This window comes from Psammomys obesus, unplaced genomic scaffold (genome assembly GCF_907164565.1).
Source record: "Psammomys obesus unplaced genomic scaffold, mPsaObe1.curated_primary_1811, whole genome shotgun sequence".
NCBI lineage: Eukaryota > Metazoa > Chordata > Mammalia > Rodentia > Muridae > Psammomys > Psammomys obesus.
This window is the reverse complement of record NW_026585626.1, coordinates 11602927-11630326: the sequence shown is the minus strand read 5'-3', so window position 1 is coordinate 11630326 and position 27400 is coordinate 11602927. Positions and strand designations below refer to the sequence as shown.

At 40.5% G+C, this 27400-nt stretch overlaps 1 protein-coding gene across 1 annotated transcript in view; it reads right to left on the bottom strand.

The window, feature by feature from the left end:
- Positions 1–2035: 2035 nt before the first annotated feature.
- Positions 2036–27400, bottom strand: part of Kcnh8 (potassium voltage-gated channel subfamily H member 8) — a 427312-nt gene continuing 401947 nt past the window's right edge. Inside the window, exons 13-16 of the mRNA XM_055614910.1 lie at positions 25737–26095; positions 23622–23728; positions 21309–21385; positions 2036–3136 (exon numbers count right to left, since the gene is read on the bottom strand). Coding sequence (XP_055470885.1) covers positions 2447–3136; positions 21309–21385; positions 23622–23728; positions 25737–26095 — 1233 coding nt within the window. The 3' untranslated portion in view covers positions 2036–2446. The remainder of the gene's footprint in view (positions 3137–21308; positions 21386–23621; positions 23729–25736; positions 26096–27400) is intronic.

Below are 27400 nucleotides of genomic sequence, written 5' to 3'. Positions count from 1 at the left end.
GCTCATTCAGTGCTGCCTCAGATACAGAAGATTTCTGTGTGTCAAGGTGGAGGTGGGGTTGGCTCTGGAGAGGAGGTCACTCACAGGAAAGGAACCCCTGGGAGCCCTTCCGTTTTTGAGGTTTCTGCTTGCTCTTAACTAGGTGCAATTCCGTGTGGGTCCGGGAGCTGCTTCTTGAGCCACTGAGGTCAACGTTGTGGAAAGAAGGTGTTTTAAAGAAAATTACTATGTATTTCCAAACATGCCACTGGGCTTCTCACACCCTTAGATACTAAGTCTTCTTATTTCTTCACCTTCTTATAAAAATAGAAGCAAGTGTTTATTCATTGAAGGAAGGAAGGAATTACTTATAAATTTGAAAAAGTAGCAAGAGATGGGTGTCAACATGAAACATCTTAAGTGGTGATTTGGGTATATGTTCTAAAATTTAAAACAATTTGATGAGAAAAGCCTTATCCCAATCATTTGTTCAAAAACAGGAATAATAGTAACTAATCATTACTATCCTTTGGTCATTATATGTGGTAATTATACCACATGCAATTTCTAAACATCTCCGGCCTCAGTATCAGCCCTCCTGCTATGCTTTGTGGGTCTTCACGAAACAACACCAATGAGCTCTCTCTAAGTAGCACTTAAAATGATGAGAGAAGAAAGAGGGGGTGCAAATGAGCACAGGAAATCCAAGCTGTTTCTTTTCCCTCAGTTTCTCCTAAACCTAAGGAGAGACTGAAAGTTGGAGGTATGGAGGCCAGACCACGTCCGGCCTTGAGTAAGTCACCAAACAATTACATCCTGCATTGAATGTCCTTCAGAGCATTTGCTGTTGTTGTGCTGCCCCAGCCAGGGCTGGGGTGTATGAATCACAACGCCAGGGCCTTTGGCTTGCTTTGATATTTTTAATGATGCGATTCTGATCATTTATCCTCTGTGCTGGATATAAAACCAGAAGAGCTCCAAAATATGAACTCATAGGAACGTCAGGGAAGATGAAACCCAAATGCCCTTAGACACAATATACATCTTAAATTAAGGTGTTTACATCATTGCCAAACAGCACACGGATTTGGATATTTGTGTGTGTGAAATGCCAGGAACACTCTGGGTTCTAGCTTTGAGCAGCCTAGCCATATAACCTGTGTAATGGAGTTTCTTTTCTCTTGCTACACACCCATGGCATCTACTTTGTAGCCTCCAGCCCTGTGAGGAGCTTTAACCTTAAACACTCAATGCTGTCCTGAGTTAACCAGGTATCAATGGGCAGTCTAAGTGGGTATTATGCCTGGCAGTCACAGTCCAAATGTTTTAGCTTCATTTGGAGATGTGCCTTGGCTCCTGACCTCTCCTAACATGAAGAACCAGGGTAGGACACACTTATAGTTTTGAACCCAAATTGGCTTGATATAGGTTGTTAATCACATATTGTACAAACAAATTTTAGGTTCTTAAACCACAGAATACAACTCAGGGGACTTCTCGTATTGCACATGGCTGCTGGGGTCCACAGCATTGCATGAGTCAGCAGAGAAAAGGAGCCCTCTCCATCACCAGACCAGGCTTCATGGAGTTCACAACGAGTCCACACTGCTATTTCATTAATAAAATATGATCCCACTGTCCTTCTGTAGCCGAGAAATGTGAGAGTACATTTTTTTTCTGTTTTGCAAATTGCATGCAGATAAAAGGGGATTCCTTTCAAAACTACAACCTCTTAATGATAAATAATTTTTGATTTACTATACATAACAGTAGTGCATTTCCTTTTAAAACAGCAAGCTTTTTTTTTTTACCAAAATGAAAAGAAAACATTCATTTCTTTATAAATAGTTTAAGCAGTTTAAATACATATTTCATACCAAGGATATAAAAATAGCTTCTTTTTTCGATAAATAAAGACATTTTCATTTACATGGCAAATAACGTGTGGATAGCTAACCACTGGTCACCAGCTCTGCTTGACTGATTGTCTAGGAGATGACATGCAGTGATAATTGTTCCTTTGCCTTCACAAAAAGGAAAATAGATCAGCGGGAGCTCTGCACTCAGGAGGCCAACAGTGCTGTGGATGTTGTCGGGGAATGACAATCAGGCACTCAGGAAAAACCTTTGCTGCACTTCACAAAAGCCACTTACGACAAAGCTAATCCCCAAACTCTTTGTCTGGGATTTCTATCTTCTCAGACCCTCGGGGTCTTTGGATGGTTACCAAAGTCCGTCAAACAGACCAGTAAGTTAACACCTGTACAGAACAGATTTGATGCTTCTAAGATCTAGAAAGTGTTTGCTACAGTATAGAGGTGGCTCTGCCTTTTCCTGGCCCCTTGCCCTCATTTCTGTAGTATTACCAAATTGCTGAGACTCCATGCCTGCTAGAAGCCCCAAAGGCAAACAAGAGCTGTCATGTAGCAGTGGGTTTGGCATTGGAAGCTGCCTCTATGTGCTGATATCATACATTGATGGCTTTGCTGTCCTTTACATCTGCTGTGCTTGTGACAACTTCTACTGGAAAGCTCTCCAAGGGTTCTGTAGCGTTTGACATCGTTGCTTCTCGGTCCCAAGAGCCTGGTAAGTTTTCCAAACTGAAGGAACTCACAGGTCCATGCGTGACGCTGCCCTCCTCTGATCTACTTGGGAGAACCAGGTGCAAAGATGTTTCTGATGAGGAGCACACAGAGGATGAGAGAGTGGCTGAGATGGACTGCAAAGGTGTCAGTGTGGTGTCGGAATGGGGGGAAATGCACCTTAGGAACTGCAAGTGACCTTCCTGGATAACCTGGCAGTGGGAGGGGGAATAATCAAGGTTTGGAGAATGATGTGGTTCACGGTCTGCTGGGTTTTGCTCATAAAGTTCAGTTCGTTGAGGGCTACTGCCCACAGAGGTGGGATCCACACTCCAGATGTCAGAGGTGATGTTACCACCATAAAGCTGTGCTCCACCTGCCTGCAAATGCAGGCAAGGCTGGTGAGCACTCCAGCTCACCCTACTCTGTAAACTTTCTCTGGAAGGACACATCGGGCTGGGATGCAGAGAACAAAATCGTGACGGCTGCTGAGGTGACAAGATGTTTTGCAGAAGTTGCATGATGCTTCTCATATCTTTACCTAGTTGGGAGACCTCCTGAGTCAGTGTTGTTACCTGTATGGAGAAAGCAGAGCCAACGGCAATAGTCAGAAGTATACAGAACGGACATGTTTTTGAGCAGAAAAGATAGGAAGTGAGATTTCTTAATAAAAGGCCTGTTCCAACTCAGAACTAACCAAGCTCAAGGTGAGTGAGTGGGTTGGGCATCTAAATTGATTTATACCCTCCAAAAGCTACATCCATGCTGGAGAAGATGGAGAGATGAGTGTGCTCAGGGGGCTCTCAATCCGTTACTGGGGAATCACTACAAAGAATTAGGAGGGCTCTATGACATTTTAACACCAACGGTAGCTTCCACTTCTTGAGAGTGGATGGAACGCAGGCTGGAACACAGGTGTCACCAAGTGCTTGGAGGGGCAGATGTCATGCACAAAGCACCTGGCATACTGAGTCCCTGTTCAGTGCGTTGCCTGAGCAGCAGCTTAACATTTCTAGCTAAGCTCCTGTGACTCAGGTCCAGAGCTGAAAAGACCTTCATGAAGCAGAGGGTGGTGAGAGACCTATGAAGTGGTGAACTACAGGCAAGCACTATGAACACCCGAGTATTCTGGGTTCTACCAGGGAACTAGGGGGTCCTTAAATTGTAACCAGACTGTACTGTGTCTGCTTCACTCATTTTAGAGGTGACTCATTAGCATTTATTAGATTCTCAAAGGAGACACAATCCTTAAACATGAGACCCATCTTAAAGTAGTCATTTAAACCAAAAATATCCACTGACAAAGTTTTTCCTAACATCATATTAACAGTAAAACAACAGCAACAACTATGACAATGACAACAAGAAAACTCCACCAAGTCCACTAGAAGATTGAATACGGCTCCAATCTGTGCTTTCTGAATTATTTGTTCCTCAGCGCAAGGAAGATTGCATCTCCTCAAACAAAATGCATACAGATTTCCACTCTTTGGATTAGCCAACACTAACACAGTGTTGTAATGCTTTGCCATCTCTATTTTAATACTTTATACCTAATAATATTGTTGCTGTGGTTTGAATTTACTATCACAACCCACAAAGGTTCTCAAAGAAGCAGTTAGAGCTCTGTGTAAACAGCATCAGGACCCAAACAGGGCAGTTTCAACCTCAATGATACCAAAATGAGGGCTGCTGTTTTGGGGCAGTCTTCTTTACCTCTTCCACACATATTTTAAAATGTCCGTCTATCCAGTTTGTGTACAAGTGTATACTGTATAATGAACATACCCTTTAAAGCCTCTACTCCCCCTTTTCTCTCCTGAGTTAGTCTGTTTTGTCTTCCTAGACAGCTTTACTTTTATGGTCTACACATTCCTACTTCATTCTAGTTCATCCAGTCTACTTCCTGCGAGAGCATCCTGAAGCTAATTCTTGCTTGCACCCAGAACAGGAGGTGGCACTGTTCAAACTCAGGCATTTAGAAATGTCTAAAGGAAACCGTTATATGATTCAACAATTGTCAACATGTTGGCTGAGACTGCAACACCAAAATTCATTGTGCTGATGTGAAACTGCAGGAAACCAACAGATGCTTTCTGGCTTATTTTCAGAGGATCTTCAACATCTGGAAGCAGAGCATGCCCCCCAATCTCACGGTGGAGCACAGTGGCGAGTGTGAAAGAATCAGTGGCACAGGACTGTTGTCCACAGACAGGCTGAAGATCCTATGGAGTCCTTAGCTCCATTATCAGCATTTCAGGATATATTCTGCCACCAAATGGGATAACTGAAAGGGCATCTGAATGGCCCTTTCTGTGGGCACAGTGGGTCCATTCCTGAATCAAACTTAACTGGATTGGTTACCTGATAGCTGAGTTTTCAGTCAGGATGCTCCCACCTGATTTTTCATTCAGGACTGGATAAATCTAGCATATTGGAGAACTGATTTTGAATTTTTGGCATATTAAGAAGTACAGCCCTCCCCTATCAGTGGACTTGGAAAGGGGCAGGGAGAAGACCAGGGAGAGAGTTGGGGAGGGGGAGGGAATTAGGGAGCAGGATACAGCTGGGACATAGAGCTAACAAATTGTAACTAAAAAGAAAAATAAAAATTTTTAAAAAAATAAAATAAAATAAAAAATAAATAAAAAAGAAGTACAGCATTCATTGAAAGTTTTAACAAATTTATAATGATCCAACATTTTCATGATCAAATTAACCAACAGCACTAGGACTGGACAGGCTCCTTGTGTAAAACAGAACACTAGGCCCAGAAGTGAAATGATGTTTTATTTTAAATAAAATTTGTTTTACTTTTAGTTCATATGTGTGTGCGCATGCACATGCATGCATATATGTGTATGTATGTGAGTGTGCTGTTCTAAGAGCCCAGAAGGGTACCAGATTCCATAGAGCTGGGATTACAAGTGGGCCCCCTGACATGGGTGCTGGGAACTAAACTATTCTTTGCAAGAGCAGTAAGCACTCTTAATTGCTGTAGTACCTCTTCAGACCCCAAACGGTGATTTTAAGACTATTTAATTCATGAAAAATATCGAATTCAGACTTTATTTCTTGCTATGTTAGCACATGAGAAAGGAGCTATTATTTGTGAAGGAGATGGGAGATACTGGCTAATGTGCTCAGAATCTCTACAGAATACATTGTCATAAACCATTGCCTCATGGATAAGAGTTATTTAGGCTGTCAATTCAACATCAGATAAGTAAATAGTGTACTCTCAGAAAACAATTCCAGACTGATTAAACAGTAAATTCTCTTCAAAGCAAATTATATGAACAACAACAACAAAAAAGATTTGCTACAGGGTAAACACCATAATTCAGAATAAATGAATTCTAGCTTGGAAAATAAAAAAAAAATCCCATTTCTTCAGGGCCACATTCTTTTTTTTTAAGTTGAGAACTTATTTTATTTATTTTAAAATAAACATTGAAGCTTCCCCACTATCCACCACCCTACAAAAGTTTTGAATGTGGAATGTCAACAGACTAATCATTTTTAGTAAGCTATAAAACCAGCAAAAAATCCAGTTGCTAATGATGAGGATCTGAGAATAATTGTTTTGTTTTTGAGTAGCTGATTTACCTACTTGGAAAAAAAATGTTTCCTAAAGGCTAAAAATAAATTTTAATTTCTGTACAGAAAATAACATTAACTTAGAAGCCTTTGTTAACAAGTGGAATTAATTCTCCTTGAAGTAAAATGGAATGGGACAACAAGCAGCATTAACTTCAGAGGCACACAGAACTAGTTAGAGCCACATTCTTGACAACTAACTTATACTGTACAGCCGCTACAACTTTGAGGCCATGAACTCTGAATGAGAACCCATGGAATAGAAACACAAATTAACTGTTCCAAAAGGCAAATTACTATCTTAGCTGGAACTAAAAACAGCATGGAAGTCAAGAAAATAGAGATTTCCAATGATGTGAAGGAAGATTTCCATCATTGTGTTCCACGGAAACACCCCTGTACCCTAGTAAAATTCCATGAGAGAATTAACTTTTTAGGTAAGGAATCTTCCCCTTTGCAAGAACAAAACAAGTTTCCACCAAGAAAGACAGCATCTCCTGAAGGCGGAAACCATGGTGACACCGATGGGGGTAGTAACTGACAGAAAACACAGTAGGTTTTATTGCAGTGGTGTGTGCTGGTCTCTGCTGGGTTTGCTGAGAGTTTATTCTAAGATTGGAAAGACACTAGTCTCGATCAAGTATAGAAACAAAGATTTTACTTTTAATGGTGGTAGAATTCAAGCTGCCACCTGGTTTAAAAAGATCAAAGGGAATTTCCAATACAGACTGTTGGGGTGCTTCCATCTAGGACTGTTCAGTTACAGAGTTCTGTCTTCATTACAGAACTTAGCCCCAGAGCTTTGTGAAGTGAAGCAATACACACACACCCAGGCAGAGAAAAGCTTTTCTCTTACCCCAATAGCAACCTTAAATCCTTACATTTTTTTTTTTTTTTTTTGCCATTCATGTGGCAGAAAATGATCTTCTATTCCAGTAGCTATTACAGAGTCTTTCCAAGCCCCACCTCACTCCTAGGTTTTGTTTTTTGAAACTTTGTACATGGAAAGATTATGTTGATGTGGACTTCTGACTCAAGGTGAGAGAATGGACATAAAAGGAACATTACTTGATGTGTGTTTGCCACATGCATATTATTTTTCACCCACATGTATATTATTTCTCTTCTTCCCTTTTCTTTGTCCTCTCTTATTTCTCCTTATATGGATAAAAGCCTTTCAGTCTGAACTTTAAACTGTTGGTCAAATCAGTTCACCATCACCATCTACACAGCAAATTGCTCCCACCCAACACTTTGTCTCTTCCCAAGTCCCGTCAGACAACAGGAATGAGGAAACCACTATCTGTGCTACCAAGTGACTCACTTCTCTAGTCCAGACACCAGGGCATCCAAAGACTCCCTTGTTTTCTTTTTGTCCCAGGAGCCTGCATACAATTCTTCGTTCACTAGGGCCAGCGTGTGTTGGCAATGCCTCTATTATTCACAGCCATCACCTCTTGTCACACACCATGAAATGGAACAACAGACTTGCCAGCAGTGAAAATCCATCCATTGACACACACTTGACTGCAACAATGATATTCTGCGCCATTATTGGCCAGCATTTCTAGAGCACCTTGCTTACTGCTTTTGTGTTTAACAAGCTCCACTAATATACTTTTACCTGTCTCCCTCGTTCACTGCATCACCTTCCTACAAGGGCTTTAATGCATGGCTTAAGTAATACTTCAGATGTAAAACTTTAGTCCCTATATAATTGGTTTTATGTTAGGATCTCATGTTGCTGGATTTCATAATGGACACAGAAACTAAGCTTACTTGAGAATTTCTGCATGGGAGAGAATACTTATTCAGAAGACAGCCCAGAGGAAAGGCCAATCATAGTCATCTATACAACTCTTCCTCTCTCTGCATGAGGATGGAGAAACAACCCAGTACTGTCAACACCGTCAGTATAAGAAGAGCCTTGAATTTAAGCTTGGCCTGGCATGGATTTAAGTGGTAAGGTGATAATTGGGTCTACTGGAAACTGAACTTTTAGTTTCTGTTTTACCAGTTCAATATTTGAGCAAACGCAGTCAGGCAAGTTGGGGATTCTCTATCAGGAACAAGCTGGTATTGAGCAGAACTGAACAAGGACCTGTGGGCTGAGTGCAGGGAGGGCAAGGCCATTACTGGATTTTGAAGGAGCCCAAGTTTCTACCAAATATTGCCACACAGCAAACACTCCAATTTTTTTTTTGAAGATGGATAGTTTAACTAGGAGTAAACTGCACAGTGAATTTCTTAAAATGTGTTTCTAATTTTTTTAAAAACTAAATTTAAATGTTTTCTACTGATTTAAACTTATAAATACAGAAACCATTATCACCAAGCCTTTAGTGGGTAAGGACATCTTACGCGCTCTGAGTGTCTCATAGTCTCCAACCTTAAAACGGAGGCACTCTGAAACAGGTGACAGAGCTCGAAGAGGCCCATCTGTATGCTATCCTCTGTTCTTCCTAATAACGGCACACACTGCCATACACTAATTGTGGCTTTTGTTGCAAACAAAGATTTTTTTTTTGTTGTTGTTGTTCTGGTGTGTTCGTGGGTGTTATGGGGGTGTGTTTTGAAATCAGAAGTACAAGCCAAAATCCATCCTTAGCAATGCCTTTTGTTTTCTGTTAACTAGCTCCCCTTCTTCTGCATGTTTTCTCTTTCGGAGTCCTGGCTTTCATTACTACCATGAATTCTTAAACTTTACTTTGTAAGCAGAGAAAATATATATATATATATATATATATATATTTTCATTTTCATGTGTCAGTGAATAGAAGGAGATGCATCTGGTGACATCATCTTCTTAGTGTGAAGAGTTCTTGACCTGTCTCGGTTTTTGCCAAATGTGCATAGTTTCCTGATAGACACAATCTTCGTAACTCCAGGGATACTGATTGTCTCCCAGTACCACACACACACACACACACACACACTTTTATAGGCTACAATTCAGGTAATTTAATGATCTTTCGCCAAATTCTTTGTCATGTTGTGCATTTATCATGAGACTTAGGTCAACCAAACTCCACAAGCAGGCAAGACAATAAAGATGAATTACATCATTTCAGCTTTGTATTTGTTGCTACACAAAAAAGCCCCAAACAGTTGACAGTCCTGTGTCTATCAGCTAAAATGATAATCATGCCTGGTGGCACTCACAGACATTTCATCCGAATGAGAGTCCTATTCTCCTGACTAACAAGGCTTGTACATCTTTGTGTGCAGCTAGAGAAATAAGAAAGCTGGCCCGGCCCAGGTCACACAGAATAGTACCCAATTTTTTGTTTGTTTGTTTTGTAATGGTCCCCATTACATTATAGTAGCAGAAGCACTGTGAGCCAGCTGTTGCCAGTACAAAACAGCTAGTGGCCTCCTTCAGAGTGGTTACTTCAATGGCCTCGTTAAATTTCTGCAGTCTCTGGCCTTTGAATATAAGTTTATAACTTCATCTGCATAGTGGGAATTCATTATATATCAATCTTCTGGTTTGTGTTGAATATGGCCAAGAATGATTAGTGTCTGGAGTGCTGTCTGATCCTTACATTATGAGCAAACATTAAGCACAGTTGTCTTCTTTCAGACTTTCAGTTGTATGAATGCCAGCATGGCCCAGGGAGAAGTCTACAGCAGTGGAGGAGTCCTGGGCTCTGCACTTCCAGCAAGCAAGCTCTCGGCTGACTCATCACAGCTTCAGCTTTGCACAGTCAGAGCATTAGCTGTCTACCCTGCTTCTCTGACATTTAAAACTTCTTTACAATGTAACAAAACTATCCTATCTCAGTGTGGTGGCACATGCCTATATTCCCAGTGACTCTGAAAGCTGAGGCAGGAGGATCACGAATGTGAGGTTCGTCTCAGTATCTCAAAGTAAGATTAAGAAGAAAACATCCTGGGCTTTATTTTAACAACTGCAGAGTTCCTGACCACATATGCAAGTCACTGAATTCAGTCCACAGCACTGCAAAAATTATAAACGTATAGACATATGCACATATATTTACGGTGATAAAACATAATGGAGGTGTGTATTCTCTGTGCAATGACTATTTCAAGCTAATTAATTTTTGACCACTTCACATACTTGCCTTTTTTCATGGTTAGGAAACTTAAAACCTGCTTTCTCAGCAATGTTATCAATATGTAACACATGCTCAGCTATAAACCACCAGGGTGGCTCCTGAGCAGACCTTGGCAAACGGAAACCTTGTGTCCTTTGACAACCACCCCAATCCTCACAGTCCCTGGTGGCCCCAATTCTGCTCTCTGTTTCTACAAGTTTGTACCAAATTCTCACAGGGTTACATCCTTTGGTTAACTTCTCGGTACTGATCTGTCAGCCAGAGTTCAAAGTTCTGTGTAACCCACTTCTTTTCCTTCTGTCCTGTTGCTGAATCTACAGGTGGCATTTAGCAGTGTTAGGAAGCACTGGCCTCGAAGGGAGAGATCACAAGTACAGTGGGATTCACCCCTAGTTATATTCAACCATACAGTTTCACTTAGCTGAAATAATTTTACAGATAGCTGTTTCCTTACAGGTCACCTGGAGTCCCTGGTTACTACAGATAAGAAAGGAAAATGTTTGGCTTTTCCTTTCCCCCAGTTCAGTGTTTAAAAAGTAGTGTTGACCCCTGAAATTGACCAACTGGTTGCTTATGGGTAAATATTAGGGAAAATCCACGAATCTAGGTGTATTAACATTGTGATCTACTATATTATTATTTCCATAGAAAGTGCCATCTTTGACAAATATGCACATATTTTGATTCCCTTGGAGACTGGCCCACTAATGTTCAGTCAATGAAGGTGAGGAGAGTCTCACAAGGGCCTGTTTCTTCCTGAGGATTTATGAGAACAGTCGCTGGAGAAAGCCTTTTCTTCAGTGGTATGGCAGCTCCTTAAGTTGCTCACACTCCTGTAAAGAACTTCCTGGCTGTGTTAACCCAGGCTCCTACAAGTAACTCCTTGGGCATGCTCGCCCATACTCCTGAGGGTAACTCCTTATCTTTACCCCTGTAAATAACCCTAACTGAGTTCAGCGGTTAGCACAGACAGACCTAGATGGAGTCATTGCTTTGGTCTGTGGCAAATAAACCTCATTTGGGGCAAATAGACCTGTTTGTCTTCTCAGGGAAACATATCCAATATGTTAATGTATTGCCTCACAGAGTGTAGATACCTCAAAGTATAACGAGGGGTCTGCACACCTCTCCATGAGAGTCATTGATAAGAAATCCACTGACTAGATGCCCTAGGAGCTTTTAACTTCCAGTAACCCACCTCAAAACTACTAAGACTGGGAAAGATATTAAACAGACATAAAGGATTAAGTACAAAATCAATGATAAATTACAAAGTTGGTTTTATAGTAGAACCAAAGGAATGGGATGCTAGGGAATATATACAAAGAGGTGTAAAGCTGGTAACTGAAAATTATAAAACATTGCTTAGAAAAACCCTAGACACATAATAAAATCCTTAATTGATGAACAGAAAGATCTTCAGATTGCAGCATTCCTCACCATGGTTCATAGTCAGTATGTTTACCGTCAGAAACCAGGGGAACATCACTGAAGAAGGGACAGAAAGAATATGAGAGTTGGAGGGTAGAGAGAAATGCTATACAGTGTCTTCTTGATGAGACTGGGCTGTTTAACATATGCACACATAGCAGCTGTTGGTTAAATTCAAGGTGAACTTACTATTATTATTCTTCTAAATGGATATAACATCAAACTGCCCTTTAAAATTGCCTATCAGTAGAACAGTACACTCTCATACTTCATCAGTTAAGTCTCTTTGCACAGTGGACGGCAGTAACACAGGAACTTACAACTGGTCAAAGTGTAGAGAATAAACATCAGCAGAGTGCTTAGTCTCAATGGGACATTTATATCACATGCCCTTCCAATATTCAAGGGCTGTTATGGAAGAATGGGCAGAAAGATTATAACAGCCACAGGTCAGGGAGGACCACAGGTCAAGAAGTATAGTGTCTTTTGGACATTATAGGATGTTCGTGCTCATGAACTCCAAGCAGCTGTGGATGCCTGCATGAAACCTGTATAAGAATCAAGACAGTCAACATTCTAACATGGAGTTGGAAGGTGTTAACAAGACCCTTCCTAACTGGAAAGCTGTAGACAGTTGATGGATTCTGGGAGACAGAGGCTCGGATTTCTTTTAGGGTATGGCTACTTGTGGGTGAACATGCTCTAGTGGATGGTCCCCTTCCCAGGATCATGTGAGTAGCACAAATTGGAGTTGAAGGGTTATTAAATAAAAAATTAGACATTAAAGAGGGGGTAGGAGGTAGAAGTGGATCTAGGAGAAGTTAGGGGAAAGTGTGGGCTGAAGTTCTTTCAAAATACAATGAATGAAATACTCAAAAAATTAATAAAAATATTTCTTAAAATATCAGCATAGGGGGGGTGGGGGCCTCACAAATCTCCACCCTTATCTGAGAAACTATTTGAGGTTGATGGTTGCTAAGGGAGGGGAAGGTCACTGTTTGTTGGAAGTGTGGCCAACGGGAGGATAATACCATGGCTATGTGCATATATAGGCAGCACCAACTGGACTCAGTGAGTTAAAACAAACAAATGAGTGCATGAAGTTGGGAGAGAGTTAGGAGATGTCATAAGTCATTCTGGGATCAGTTGAGATTAATAAGATCAAGATACATAGACTAATACTCCAACCAAGGACCATCATAGAGATAACCTAGAACCCCTGCACAGATGTAGCCCATGGCAGCTCAGTCTCCAAGTGGGTTTTCTAGTAAGAGGAACAGGGACTGTCTCTGACATGAGCTCAGTGGCCTTCTCTTTGATCACCTCCCCCTGAGAGGGGAGCAGCTTTACTAAGCCACAGAAGAAGACAATGCAGCCAGTCCTGATGAGACCTGATAGGCTAGATGGAAGGGGAGGAGGACCTCCTCTATCAGTGTACTTGGAGAGGGGCATGGGAGGAGATGAGGGAGGGGGTGTGATCAGGAGGGAGTGAGGAAGGGGGCTAGAGCTAGGATACAAAGTGAATAAACTGTAATTAATAAAAAAATAAAAAATAAAACAGATGCTGAGACTCATAGCCAAACTTTGGGCAAAGTGCAGGGAATCTTATGAAAGAAGGGGGAGATGGACCTGGAGTGGACAGGAGCTCTACAAGGAGAGCAACAGAACCAAAAAATCTGGACACAGGGGTCTTTTGTGAGACTGATACTCCAAACAAGGACCATGCATAGAGATAACCTAGAACCCCTGCACAAATGTAGCCCATGGCAGCTCAGTGTCCATGTGGGTTCCTTAGTAATGGGAACAGGGAATGTCTCTGACATGAACTCAGTGTCTGATTCTTTGGGCACCCCTGACCCCTAGGGGGGAAGCAGCCTTACCAAGCCATAGAGGAAGACAATGCAGCCAGTCCTGATGAGACCTGAAGGCTAGCGTCAGATGGAAGGGGAAGAGGACCTCCCTTATCAGTGGATTTGGGGAGGAGCACAGGAAGAGATGAAGGAGAAAAGATGGGATTGGGACAGGATGAAGGAGGGGGCTACAGCTGGGATGCAAAGTGAATAAACTGTAATCAATAAAAAATAAATTAATTAAAAGAAAAAATTTCAAATAAAAACAAAAGATCTCTAAGAAAGCATGCTGTCCTCTTTGTAGAAACATTTCTAAAGTTCTCATGAAGCCTTGGACTGTCAAAGCTATACTGAAAGAGAAAACTAAAGGTGTAGGACACTTATCTTCCACTTTGGAACTTACTACAAAGAAAAGTAATAAAGACAGCAAAGAGCTGGGACACAGATAGACAAAGTCAGCAGCAGAACACAATTTAGGGTCCAGAAATAGCCAGGCAGCGTGGTTCACACCTGCAGTCCTCTCAGGGGGCTGAAGCAGGAGAACCATGAGTTTGAAGGCGTGCTGAGTTATCTAGCACGTTCCTAACTAAAAATTAAACTCAGAAGTCAATTGCAATGGTTAATATTAATTGTCAGCTTCATTGAATTTAGACTTGCTATAGAAACAATCCTTTGGTGTGTCTATGAGGATGTATCCAGAAAGGTTTAACTGGAGAGGAAGGAGCCATTTACACATGGGTGTCACTGTCCTATGGGCTAGCGCCCCTGACTGAATGAAAGGAGAAAGCAACTGAGGGCTAGCATTCACCTTTTCTGAGCTTCTGATTGTGTATGCAATGTAACATCCACCTCATCCTGCTGACACTGTGCCTTCCTCTTGAACTGCAAACCAAACAAACCCACTTTCCCTCCATGGTTTCTTATTAGATATTTGGCTACAGCAATGGGAACAGTAACACATGCATTAAACTTTACATTCACAATCTGCTGACTTGTAGTTTTCAGACCTTTCATCTGGAATGACAGTGTTTTAGCCAATGGTGCTATGAAAACCAAATATTCACATACAAATGAAGCTAAATGCACAACTCATACAATATGAACAACTTAACTCAAAATAGATCAAAGGTATAAACACAAGAGATTATGGTAATATAAAATTCCTAGAAAAAGAGGAGGAATAAATATTCATTACACTGGTTTTCTCACAGATATGACCCCAAAAGCACAAGAAAAAAAAAGAGAGATTGGCTCTCTCTAAAATCAATGTTTATGTACTTCAAGTGATAGCATCAAGGGAGTCAAACCTCAATCCACAAAATGAGAGGAAAAGAGTACAAATTATGTGTTTCATAAGGGACTTGGTTCTATAATATATAAAGAACTCTTAAGAGCCAATAATAAAAAGACAACACAACTGAAAACGAGAAAAAGATGTGATGGGACAGTTCTGCAGGGAGGACAGACAAATGACCAAAACGAAGGTACTTGGCGTAATTAGCCATCAGGGAGTTGAAACACGAAGGACAAAGAATCTGGTTCTCAGGTATTAAAGAGGACGCGACACTCCCATATGGCACTTACATTCTCCATAGAGTCTTAAGCTCACTCAGGAACTCCTAGTGTAGACTTTGTTGCCCACTAGAAGAGTATGAGGATAAGGAAGAGAGACACTGTGCTGAAGTAACCGAATACGGTTCTAAGCATGTGCGCCCTCCAGGACAGCTTTTCTTTTTCAGCAGTCTTTGTTTTGTGATCACTATGCTGAAGCAGTGTTTCTTTAAACCGTCAGCCACAATGTCTTTCTGGGTCAGCCAGATTTGAGAAACTGGAGCACAGGTATCATTTACCCACAAACATCTTTAGAAATGACGTGCTTGACTCTCACAGTCCACGGCCCCTGAGGTGTCTATTCATTGTTATTGTCAGAGACTTTTCTTAGAGTCACAGCTTTACCCCCCTATAAAGCACGCGTGCTGTATCTCAAGGAGGCCGGTATTGGTGGCCGCCCTACATCTTTAAAATTCCCCTAAGCATTCTGGGAATGTAGGTTAATGCCAATGTCACGCCTCTTCTGACTTTTAAAATGTATTTAACCACGCAACTATAAAATGTACACAACAGGGAACAATTCCATATATATGTGTGTGAATCATATACATCAATATATAATTATTTTATTGTATCTTTGTATGTGGTGCGTGCATGTGTATCTGTGTACAAGTACACATGCTTGTACCCGAAGAGTCCACAAGAGGGCATCAAATCCTCCGGAGCCACAGTTACAGGAGCCTCTGAGCTGCCTGACATGAGTGCTGGGAACCGAACTCAGGTCCCCTAGAAAAACGTAAGTGCTCTTAACCAGTGACATCGCTCCAAACCCTATATGTTAACTCTATGAGCAAATATCGGAATGTGGATTTGTCAGTGCTCCTACAGTGAGTGCCTAGAGGCTGCATCTCAGTCTCTGCTACGCTGTTGTCTGCATTTGGGTAACAAATTTAAGAGTCATGCAGTAGATTCCACATTTAGTACCAGTGTTTCTTGCATGATAGTAATCAAATAAAGTGTAAAGTAAGACTAAAGCAATCAACTAATTCCATCTGTGAAAAGTAGGACATACACAAAGCTGAGAATTAGGCTTTGACTTTTTTTTCCTATATCAACAGTATGGCCTTGTAGGAGGTGTGAAGAAAACATATTTAGTAGATGTAGGTGGCTCTAAGGAGTAACTGCACATTCTGAAGCCACTTCTTGGGGCTTTTAATGCATTTTACACAGGGTCAAGGCTATATAAATGAAATATGTCAGAGGGTAAAGTAAAGCTGTTTATTTCTTGTTTTGCTTAAGCTACAACTGTAAGGAAATCAGACATTTCATTATAAAAAAATGTGATCTTTACAAGCTGATTAAATCACTAACAATCTTGGCCTTCTTTATTGTATATTTATGAGAGTTTCTCAACATAAGACCAATGACAAATATATTGCATTGTTATATATATATATATATATATATATATATATATATATATATATATATATATATATATTTTGTTGTTGTTGTTGTTGTTGTTTTGTTTTTCAAATGGATCTCTGTTTCCACAGACTGCTGGACCATATTGTCAAAGAAAAATAATAAAGAGATCTCAGTTCTGTAGCCTGATTTGGGCAAAGTATCCATATTGAAAAAAGACAGGCCTCCTTTCCCAAGAAAAATAATTGACCCTAAGATTCAGTTAAGAAATGGACCAATCACTTCTAACGACTCTTACTTGCTTGTGCCAAATGAGAGTAGGAAGAATTCCAATGGACTTATGGGTGGTTTCATTCAAGGCAATATCTGAAAAGAAACTGTTCAAAGGAAGTGCAAATTGCCAAAACTGTCTAGTTATTTTTTTTTCTCCTGCTTTAAATTTTTATTTCTTTTTTAAATAGTATATGTCTGGCCTGCTCGTATGTCTTTGTACTGTGTGTGCCTTGTGTCCACAGAGACTGAAGAGGCCCTGGATCCTTTGGAACTGGAGTTGTTACCCTCAAGCTCTCCACCTGTCCTTCCCATGGTCTGAAAGAATTCCAGAGTTTCCTGCGTTTTACTCATGAGAGTCTCTCTAGACTGCTCGGTAGCTAGGCTTGTAAAGAGCCCTAGCCAGTCTTTTCCTTGTTCTTGGGGTGAACATGTTTGAGTTGTCCCCTGAAATCTCCCAGGTCTAAGCAGACCTGGCCTCCAATTACCCACAGGTTAACTCATTAACATACATTCACTTTCACCTTGGAGCTTTTCTGTTCTTCACTTCTCTATCATGCTTCAATGGCTACTTCCAAAGTAATTATTTGCACCTACAACGTCCGAGAATGTGTTTTAAACTACTGTTATTTGTGGAAAGCAATTAAAATTGAAGCAGCAATCAAGAAGCTGTCTTATTCTATGCAAATGGGGAGAAAGGCAAGTCTTATCAAAACAGAGTAGATCCAAGGTACTCCAAGACATGGCTCCCTAGATCAAGTGTAAATTTGAATGAGAGGCCTGACTGGGAGACAAAACATACTCTAAAGCTAGCTTTTGGTCATGGCTAAATGAATACAAAATTAAAGCTTATGGAATCATGTCTTATAAAATAAGTGAAGTTTATGATACATAAATATGTCTTAATGAAGTTGGTGAAAAAGTACTTTATTTTATGTATACAATCTTAAGATTCAGAGAGGAAAAGTTTCAATGTTACATAGCAAACAAGTGTTGAAGAACAAGAAGAACTTAGGTTAAAATCACTCTGAGAAACCACATTCTCCTGTGGATTAACAATCTTCCTTTTACTAGCTGAAAATTGAAGAACATCAGTTAAAGAAAATATCTGAAATATATTGAAAAGTAATATATTGAAATAATATATTGAAAAGAGAAAAAATGCTGTCACATGGTGTTTAGGTTGTGTAAAGCACACTCTAACAGCAAAAAGGCCCTGTCTGGTGTCATACGCAAGCAAGTCCATGTCAAGCATCCCCTAAAAGTCCTGTCCTGAGGCAGGTATGGGTCCCTGAGTCTGTGACAGAAAGAGGGAAAACAGCAAGCAAATACATAGATCAAACATGTACTCTTGCGGACAACTGGAAGCTAAACCACTTCTGACATAAGTTACTATTATAAAAACACCTACATTGGGAATTGGAGGCCAGATGCTCATCCATAGAGAGGCAGCCTGCTCTGCACAGGTCCCTTAGTGGGACCTCCACACTGGCTGCTCACCAGGGCTTCCTCAGTGCATTTCTGCTGGGTGTTGTAAGTACCAATTCCATTGAGGTGCTTCTGCTTCTTCTTCCACTGTGGCTACTCCAGGTGTCTCTGATGAGTGTTGTAAGGGTCTGATGCAATTGTATTTTGCTATCTATCTGCCTGCTGCTTCTGTCTATCTCCTGCTTGGTGTTTGTTCTTTTACTACATATTCGTTCAACAAACTCACTCACTGAAAACTAAATGTGTTTTAAATCATTTTCTGGACAGGATATAATGCAGTCATTTGTTATACAATGACCGTGTATTTAGAGCTTACTTTATTTTTTTTCTCTCATTTATTTATTTTATTCACTTTTCATCCTTGTAACTCCTTCCCTCATCTCCTTCCAGTCCCACCCATTCTCTCTCCCAGTCTCCCTCCTCTTTCCCTCAGAAAAGGGGAGCTCCCTTTCCCATCTACCTCAGCTCATCAAGTTGCAACAGGTCTGAACATGTCCTCTCCCCTGTGGGCTGTCAAGGCAGTCCTGCCAGGGGAAAGTGATCTAAAAGATAGCAAGTGAGTCCATTTCCAATGCAGTCCCCACTTCTCTTATTGGAGGATCCACTCGAAGCCTAAGCTGTCCATCTGCTAAATCTTTGTAGGAGGCCTAGGTCCAGTTTGTATATGGTCCTAGGTTGATGCTTCAGTAACAAACCCCTCTGGGCTCTTGTTAGTTAGCTCTGTTGTTTTTTTATTGTGGAGCTCCTGTCCCTTTTCTCTTTCCTACCATGATTCCCGCAAATTCCCTATGCATCAACCAATGTTTGGCTGTGAGTCTCAGCGTCTGTTTTGTGCTCTGCTGGGTAGGGCCTCTCAGAGGACAACTCTGACAGGCTCCTGTCTGCAGGCTTAGCAGAGTGTCATGGTGTCAGGGGTTGGCACTCTCATAGGGCCGGTCTTTGGTTGGGCCAGGCATGGGTTAGACATTCCTTTAGTCTCTGCTCTATCTTCTCTACTTCTATGCCTGCACATTTTGCAGGCAGGGTTAATTTTGGGTGGAAGATTTTGTGGGTGGGTTGGTGTTCCCTGTGCTTTACTAGACTAGTCTAGTTAGAAGATGTCCTCTTTAGTCTCTGTGGTCTCTTCTACTAGGAATCCCCACTCTCTATATCCTCCCAGACTTAGGTCTCCAGCCTGTCACAGAGATGTCCCCACCCTCCGTTTCTCCTTTTTCTACAGGCCTTCTGTTCTCTCATAATGTCTGATCTCCACCTTCTGAACTCTCTGTGCTCCCTCTCCTACCTTGTTCTGTCTCTTCAGCCAGTACCTCTGTCTATTCCATCTCCCCTTCTGAGTGAGATTTATGCATCTTCCCTTGGATCCTTATTACTTATCTTCTTTGGGTCTGTGCCTTATAGTATGCTTATCCTGTACTACATGGCTAAAATCCACTTATAAGTGAGAGTATATGCCATGTGCATCTTTCTGGGTCTGGGTTACTTCACTCAGGATGATCTTTTCTAGTTCCATCCATCTGCCTGAAAATTACATGATTTCTTTGTTTTTAATAGCTGAGTAGTATTCCATTATGTAAATGTGCCATAGTTTCTGTATCCATTCTTTGGTTGAGGGACATCTAGGTTGTTTCTAGATTATGGCTGTTATGAATAAAGCTGCTATGAACATAGTTGAGCAAGTGACTTTGTTAGAATGTAGAGTGTCTTTTGGGTACATACCCAGGAGAGGTATAGCTGGGTCTTGAGATAAAGTTATTTTTAATTTTCTAAGAACATGCCAGATTGATTTCCAAAGTGGTTGTTACAGGTTTATATTCCCACCAGCAATGAAGGATTGTTCTTTTCCTCCACATTTTCGCCAGCATGTGCTGTCACTTGAGATTTTGATCTTAGCCATTTTGACTGGTGTGAGATGGAATCTCAGAGTTGTTTAATTGTATTTTCTTTAATTGTATCTTCTACCCCTGAGATTCTCTCTTCCATCTCTTGTATTTTGATGGTGATGTTGTGTCTGTAGTTCTTGTCCTCTTCCCTAGGTTTTCCATCTCCAGGACTGTCTCAGATTCTGTTTTCTTTATGGCTTCTTTACTGGCTTAGATTATGTTTTCTTGATTTTTAGGTCTTAAATAGTTTTATTTATTTCCTTCTGGTTGATTGTAGTTTCCTGTATTTTTAAATTTCTTTAAGGGATTTGTTCAATTCTTTCATCTGTTTGAATGTATTTCCCTGGGCTACTTTGAGTGCTTTATTTTCTTCCTTTAATGCCTCTATCATTTCCATAACCTCAGATTTAAAATCTTTTGCTTGCGCTTTGGGTGTGATAGTATCTACAGGGCTTGCTGTGGTAGGTGGTGCCATATGGCCTTGAGTATTGTTGTTTATATTCTTAGGCTAGCCTCTAGCCATCTGGTTGATTCGTGGTCGTGGGCCTGGTGGTCCCTTTGCTGGGTTCCCTCTTTTTCCCAGGTGGGCCAGGCAGCTGGAGAACAGGCAGAAAAGCCTCCAAGCTGAGAGCTGCCTGGGTGCCCCACAGGTTTCCCTAGGGATGTTGGACAACGGGGCTTTGGTTCTTCACCTAGCTGGCCTCTGCTAGGTTCACTGCATCTGCTGGGCTCATCATTCCTGACCCAGGTGTGCCAGGCAGATGGGGAGCACGCAGAGAGGTCTCTGAGCTGAGAGGTCCTTCAGTGTGCCTAGGTCCTAGGACGTGTGCCTAGCTCATCTCAGCCAAGTTCACTGTCTCTGCTGGGCTCGCTGTTTCCAACCCAGGTGTCCCAGAAGCTGGGGAGCAGGCAGAAAGACCCTCTGAGCTGAGAGCTGCTCAGGTGCCCAACACGCCTCCTTGGGATGGGGGACCAAGCTTACTTTATTTACATATTTTATTTTATTTAATTGTACTTATACACAGGGAATAGACCTTTAGAATGTACATGATGGGTCAAAAGTCCTAGGCCTAGGACCCTGTGAGGTTCAGGCAGTTTTTTTCCAGGGGCACAAGCTGTACATGAAATTTATATCTCCTTCTCCCATTCCCCCATTGCCCCTGCCCATACCTCACTGTTGAGTTTGTTTATCTGCTGTTTGGTTTCTTCAGCCTTGATGAACAGAACAGCAGCTCCGACCTCTGCTTCTGAAAAGCAACATACACAGAGAGTGAGTCCTTCAGAAATACACTCTGTATTCAAGCTTTGTGGTGGCTGCAGTGTTGAGGGAAGTCCAATATATCACCTCACAGTTCCCGTGGAGGTGCCTGAGCTCTATGGGTTCTTTCTCCCCGGGAGCCGACAAACCTCTTTCCTTCTTTGGATGGCACTTGCTATACCCGTAAGGACAAGTCTCAGTGGCTAATGTTCGCACTGGCTGCAGGTTTCCCCAGACACGATCATCAGTGTACTATAACAGCATATCTCTTATCTTTTTTCATTATCCTTGTCCCTCTCCATGCTATATACACTGACCATGCTTCCCCTTTTACATTTAAAAAAAAAAAACCTAGTTGCTATATGCTCATGAGAGCATTTATTCCACTTCTGTTTCAGGGGCTAATGTCTTTTGCATGCCTGTCTTTTACTGTGCCACTTGATTGTACCCATTTTGAAATTCTCATTTCTAGTTTCTCTTTACTTTACTCATCTAAACACATTTATTTTCTTTGATTCAGAATAAAAAGCACAAATGAGGCAGAGCTTTAGAGAGGAAATGGTTTGATAGATTTTTTCCCTCATGTTTAAGTGGAGAACAGTAATGCATGCCCTTTGATGTACTGTACAATTAAGTGAATAACCTAGGCAAATAAAAATTGAGACAGAATTAGCTTCTTCCTGATCAGTTGTGAGTAGAATTTATAGAAGAAGAAAAATCACTTGCAACATATCACAGTAGTAATAACAGAGCCTGTTTTACAGAGCTGCCTTGCAAACCATTTCCCATCATATACAAAAGGCCAATGCTCATTTCTAGGAGATGGCTGTGAATAAGGTACCAAGAAAAGGGAAGAGACACTTAAAGGCAATTAGGCAGTGGGTTTGAATTTCATGGTAAAGGCTGTCTGAAACAGTCTTGGGTATTAAGCACTGAAACTGAGCCGTATAAATACACTCACACTTTAAAAATGTTCTTTCTGTATTATAAAGTACTATTAAGTTGGGGAAAATTTGGTGGCAATGCAGGCAAATTATGAGTGTGGCTGCGAAAGAAGGACAGATGGTCAAGGCAGAACTAAGACATTTAGGAAGTAGAATGAAGAAAAATAATTGTTTAAATATTTGAATATAGGCTTAATGGTGGGATAAGAAAAAAAGAGGAAGCCAAGAGCTGGGAGGATGGCTAGAGCTCTGTGCATTGTTCCCAGGGAACCAAAAGGAAAACCTCGCTGCAGCTCACTACTGGTTTTTGTGGGAAACAGAATAGTTTAATGAAACCATTATTTCCTTGATTATTGATCCAAACAAAGTAAAGTCAACACACAACTAAGTTGAGTTAATGATTTAAGACTTAACTTTCTCCTCTTGCATCAAGTCTTATGTGGACCCTTCACTTTTTTCAAAAGACAATGAGTGTTTTTTGCTAATTGCCAATAAAATCCTGAGTTCACTAAACAGTGGCCCCTATCCCTATTGCTAGAACTATCCATTCAATGGTCTTTCTTGGGCTTAGGGTTATACAGGGGATTGCTGTTTAGCAGGAAATTGGAAGAAAGGATCAGAAGTGGGAATGACATAGCCAGGGTATGCTGGTTTTACATACCAATTTTCTTGTAATCATTTTTTTTTTGTAAATTTATCTGTATGAATTTAACCACTGCTCACTATCCTGTCTTTAACACATGAAGCTATGTTTTCCTTAGAGTTAAATTTGTCAGTTCTGGCCATGATCATATTCACAGATCCTTTTTGTGGATGAGGTCGACAGAGAGGAAGACAGGTTGAATTGGGCTTGGAGGGAGCATCTTTACACTGATTCACCATCCTTGGTGCTTCATCTTCACCTGTCTTGCATCATTTCAAATCATTTATATTGATGGTAAGTGTATAACCTCTGACCAAATAAGTAAGTGCCACCAACATTTTCAGAGTATACAACCAACACGACATTTCTTTTAAGTAATACTGTTTTTGTGAATTTGTCTAGAAAATAGGGGCACCCTCTCATGAATACCAGAAACTGTATACTCTGCTTACAAGGGATGATAAAAGCAGGTCATGGGTGCTGGACAGAGAACAATCACAAACAATGACCTGGAAATGTCACAGACTCTAGTCAAATCACTGAATGCCATGAAGAACCTTATAAAATCAGAAGGCAACAGTGCCTAACACCACAGATTAGAGAGAACTGTTCTTGAAGATGATTAATCAAGTGCTTACCTCCATGGGGAGGGGAAATTCTGGGCTCTGGCCTGATTTGTTCAGAGCCAAAGTCAAAAGTCTGTGTTTCCTCACTGCTGTTGCCATCTTCAGTTCCATCAACAATCCTGTGTGAAGTGCAGAAAATCAGTTAGCTGTGCACTTACATTCATGAATTCCAGAATTTCTATAATACCTCTAAGATATGTATTCAATTTATAAGTTCTGGGCGCCAGCCATGGGGTAACCACTTCCTGAAATGAGTCTTGGGGGCCTGACTCTTAGTTCTGTTCATGCTCTCCAGAGTTTGAAAACAAGTTTTAGAAAGAAACAGGCCATCTAAAGATTTGTATATTTTCCACATTTAAAATGATGATATTTGGGATATATATAGTGTGACATGAAGTATAGTTCCAAAGTTACTTGCATATAGGCTTTACTTACTCTAAAATGTAGCAACCAGAAACTTTAAAACTATATATGTGGCTCACATTTTAGCTTACATTTTATTTTTGTTGGACATTGATGCTATAGAAATTAGTTACTTATTTTCAGATTTAAAAGGAGGTTGAGAAATGCACACACACAATTTTTCAATTTTTTGCCTCCATCCAAGAAAAAACAACTTCTCTTAATGACTGAAACAGCACAGAACAAAAGCTCAATAACACCTCTAGATAAAGCCCTAAAACTGCATATTTGAGTGTTAAAAAATTTCATGTATGTGCTCAATGTTTTTGCTGTTGCTATTCTGGGAACTGAAGCTAGGGTCTCATGTGTGTCAGGAGCTGTTCCACCAAGCTCCATCTCTGGCTTGAAGGTTCAAATCACTGTGAAGGAGCTGAGTCTTTTTCCTTCATAAATGGTGTCTAATTTACTCACTACAGAAAGATCAAAAATAAAAAACGAAAGTTCCCAGTAATTTACTGCAACTATAAACATTTTGGTAAGTGCCCCTGAAATGCTCTCCATGTAAAAGAACATAATCATTCGACAAGTGTGTGATCCTAGCTTTTCTTTTCCAGTTCTGAGGCTTTTCTAACTAAAAGTTACAACACTTTCTTCCCATTCAGCTTGATGTGAAATACACAGATGCTATAATATGTTTTCTTCAAGTGGATAATGGACTAGTGTACAAGTTGACTCTGAATCCAGGTTTTAGTTCTTGCTACTGCTGAGGAGACCTTTGCCAGACTATTTAAGTCTTCACCTTTACTTTTACAATGTTCTAGTAAGAGATGATACAAATGGCTTCTCAGGATTCCAGGAAGACTAAATACAAGACAAACAAACCAAAAACCAAAAACCAAAAACCAAAACAAACAAAGTTTCACACAAGGTGAGTGAAACCTAGAAAGCATTCAGGATATTTTCCTCGCTTGGTTACTCGGCTGTTAGGGATTCTGATGTTCTTACTGCTGTTGCTGGCATCACAGCCTGTTTTTATTTGTTCATTTGTTTGTTTGTTACAATCTCAATCCCCTCAGATGATTCTATTTTTATTGTCAATGCAAAATAAAGCTAGCATTACTAAAAAGAACAAAAACAAAACTAGCTTCAATTATCCTCAGTAACAAGCACGACAAGAAAACCAGCCTGCAGTCATTCATCCATTCAATCTGTTGTTCTGTAAAGATTTGGGCAGTAAGGGATCACACTGAAGAGTCTTCCTCTCTTCCATTTTTATCGTGTAAATCATAAGTTGCATCATGATAAACAGAGATAAATTAGTATGAAAGAATGAACCCATTTAAATTATTATAAGTAATGTTTTTTTTTCTTTTTTTGTGTCAGGGTTTCTCTGTGTAGCCTTGGCTGTCCTGGACTTGCTTTGTAGACCAGGCTGTCCTTGAACTCATAGCAATCTGCCTGCTTCTGCCTCCCTGAGTGCTGGGATTTCCACCATGCCTGGCTATAAGTACAATTTCTTTTTATAACACAAATATATACATATCTGTACATATATGTTTCAAAAAATTGTATGCATGGTTCAGGAAGACTGAAGAATCAGGGTTGCGAACTTATGGGACAGAAAGTCTCAGAAGGCTGAATACAAGGTGTGTGCTAGGCTGTACTTGAGCACACACGGAGGTATGAACACACACCTGGGAGACTGTTGTGCTGGTGACCTCTTACCTTGGACTAAGCTCTGGGGTGCCAGCACTGTTCAGGCTGCTAAGCTGCACTTTCAGGTTCTTCTCCTTCATTCTGCCATGGTTACGTGCGTCAGTCTCCTGCTTGGCTTTTGGAGAGTTGCTACTGGAGACTCTAATAGGTGAGTGGAATGGTACTGTCCCCGAGGCCAGCTGCTTGAAGCTTAAACCTAGATAGCTCTTATTGCTGCCAATCTTTTTGCTGCGCGAAACAGAGGATCCCCTTGTGTAGATGGGAGAAAGGGAGGTGGTCTCTTCTTCCTCCACCTCTTCTTCCTCTTCCTCATCTTCCACAATGGATGGGAGTCTCTTGTTGATGCTTCCATTCCCCTTGGGCTCTGCCTAGATCAGTGGATGATACAGATTAGCACAGATTGCCAAGACTTCCCAAGAGGCACACCTACTGAAAAAGATCAAATTCCTTAGAGACTAGTAAACCTTTGCATGTTGTTCTCTTGATTTCCACATTTTAAGGGGCTCCTAGTTTTCAACCTTAGATTTACCTTCTCTGCTCTCTTAGTTTTAACCCCAACCATCCCCTTGGTCTTTAAAAAATATCCAGGTGGTGAGCTGAGTAAAAGATGTATTGTATATACTTCACATATAGATTTTACTCAGCTACCCATTCATAATCACAGTAGATGGCATTCTCTTGGGAATATGGACATTTCAATTTTATTTCAGAGTCTTGGGTTGTTTGATTTAGTGCTGCAATATTTTAAAAAAGAACTTGTCATGAAGATCAGCATTAGTGCTATACTTGAGAATGAAAGTTTTCTCCTATCAATTTTGGACCTCAGGAATGGAAAAATGAAACACCCTTAGCTTTTTTGCTTCCAGCTCTCTTTGTTCTTTCAAGTCAATAACAAGACACTGAACAAAGCCCTGCTTCTCTGAAGAGCCTTGAGATATAGAGGGAAAAAACAGTTTTTCCAGAATCCATCCGAAGAGCGCTGTGTGCATCCAATCTCATAGGCGAAGAAAGACAATAGGAGAGAAAACAACTGATGTGAAGGCAGAGCAACAGAGCAAGAGTTGGCAGAGACAAGGCTAGACCATCTGAAGTATTGCAATGATTCTTGATTAGACTCAGACATGATCTCTGGGCATGTTCACTACTCATTTCATTTCAAGAAAACAACTTCATTTTTCCCATGCCTCGGTTTCCTTTCCAAGTCAAATATATATGTGTATATGTACACACATATATACATAAATATACATGTACATATACACGCATATGTACACGCATATGTACATATACACATGTATATACATGTACATATGTACATATGTATATGTACATATATGTATATACATATTAATATATACAATTGGACTTGAAAAGGAAACTGAAGAATATAAACATATATATATATATATATATATATATACATACATACACACACTTAGCAATTGTTCCTAATAAAAATAATAGTAAACACTGAAAGTACCTATGCCTAAGATTATTATTTAAGTTTCACAAATTGCCATGGTGATTATGCCAACAAGTACTTGGTTCATTGGTTGTATTTGGATTTGTGGCATCTATAATAATTACAGTAAAACAACAAAAAAATACTGTGGTGTTTTCCAGGCCCTAGCCGTTTAGTTCAGGTGTTAGTCACTATGTGAAATTAAGTATTG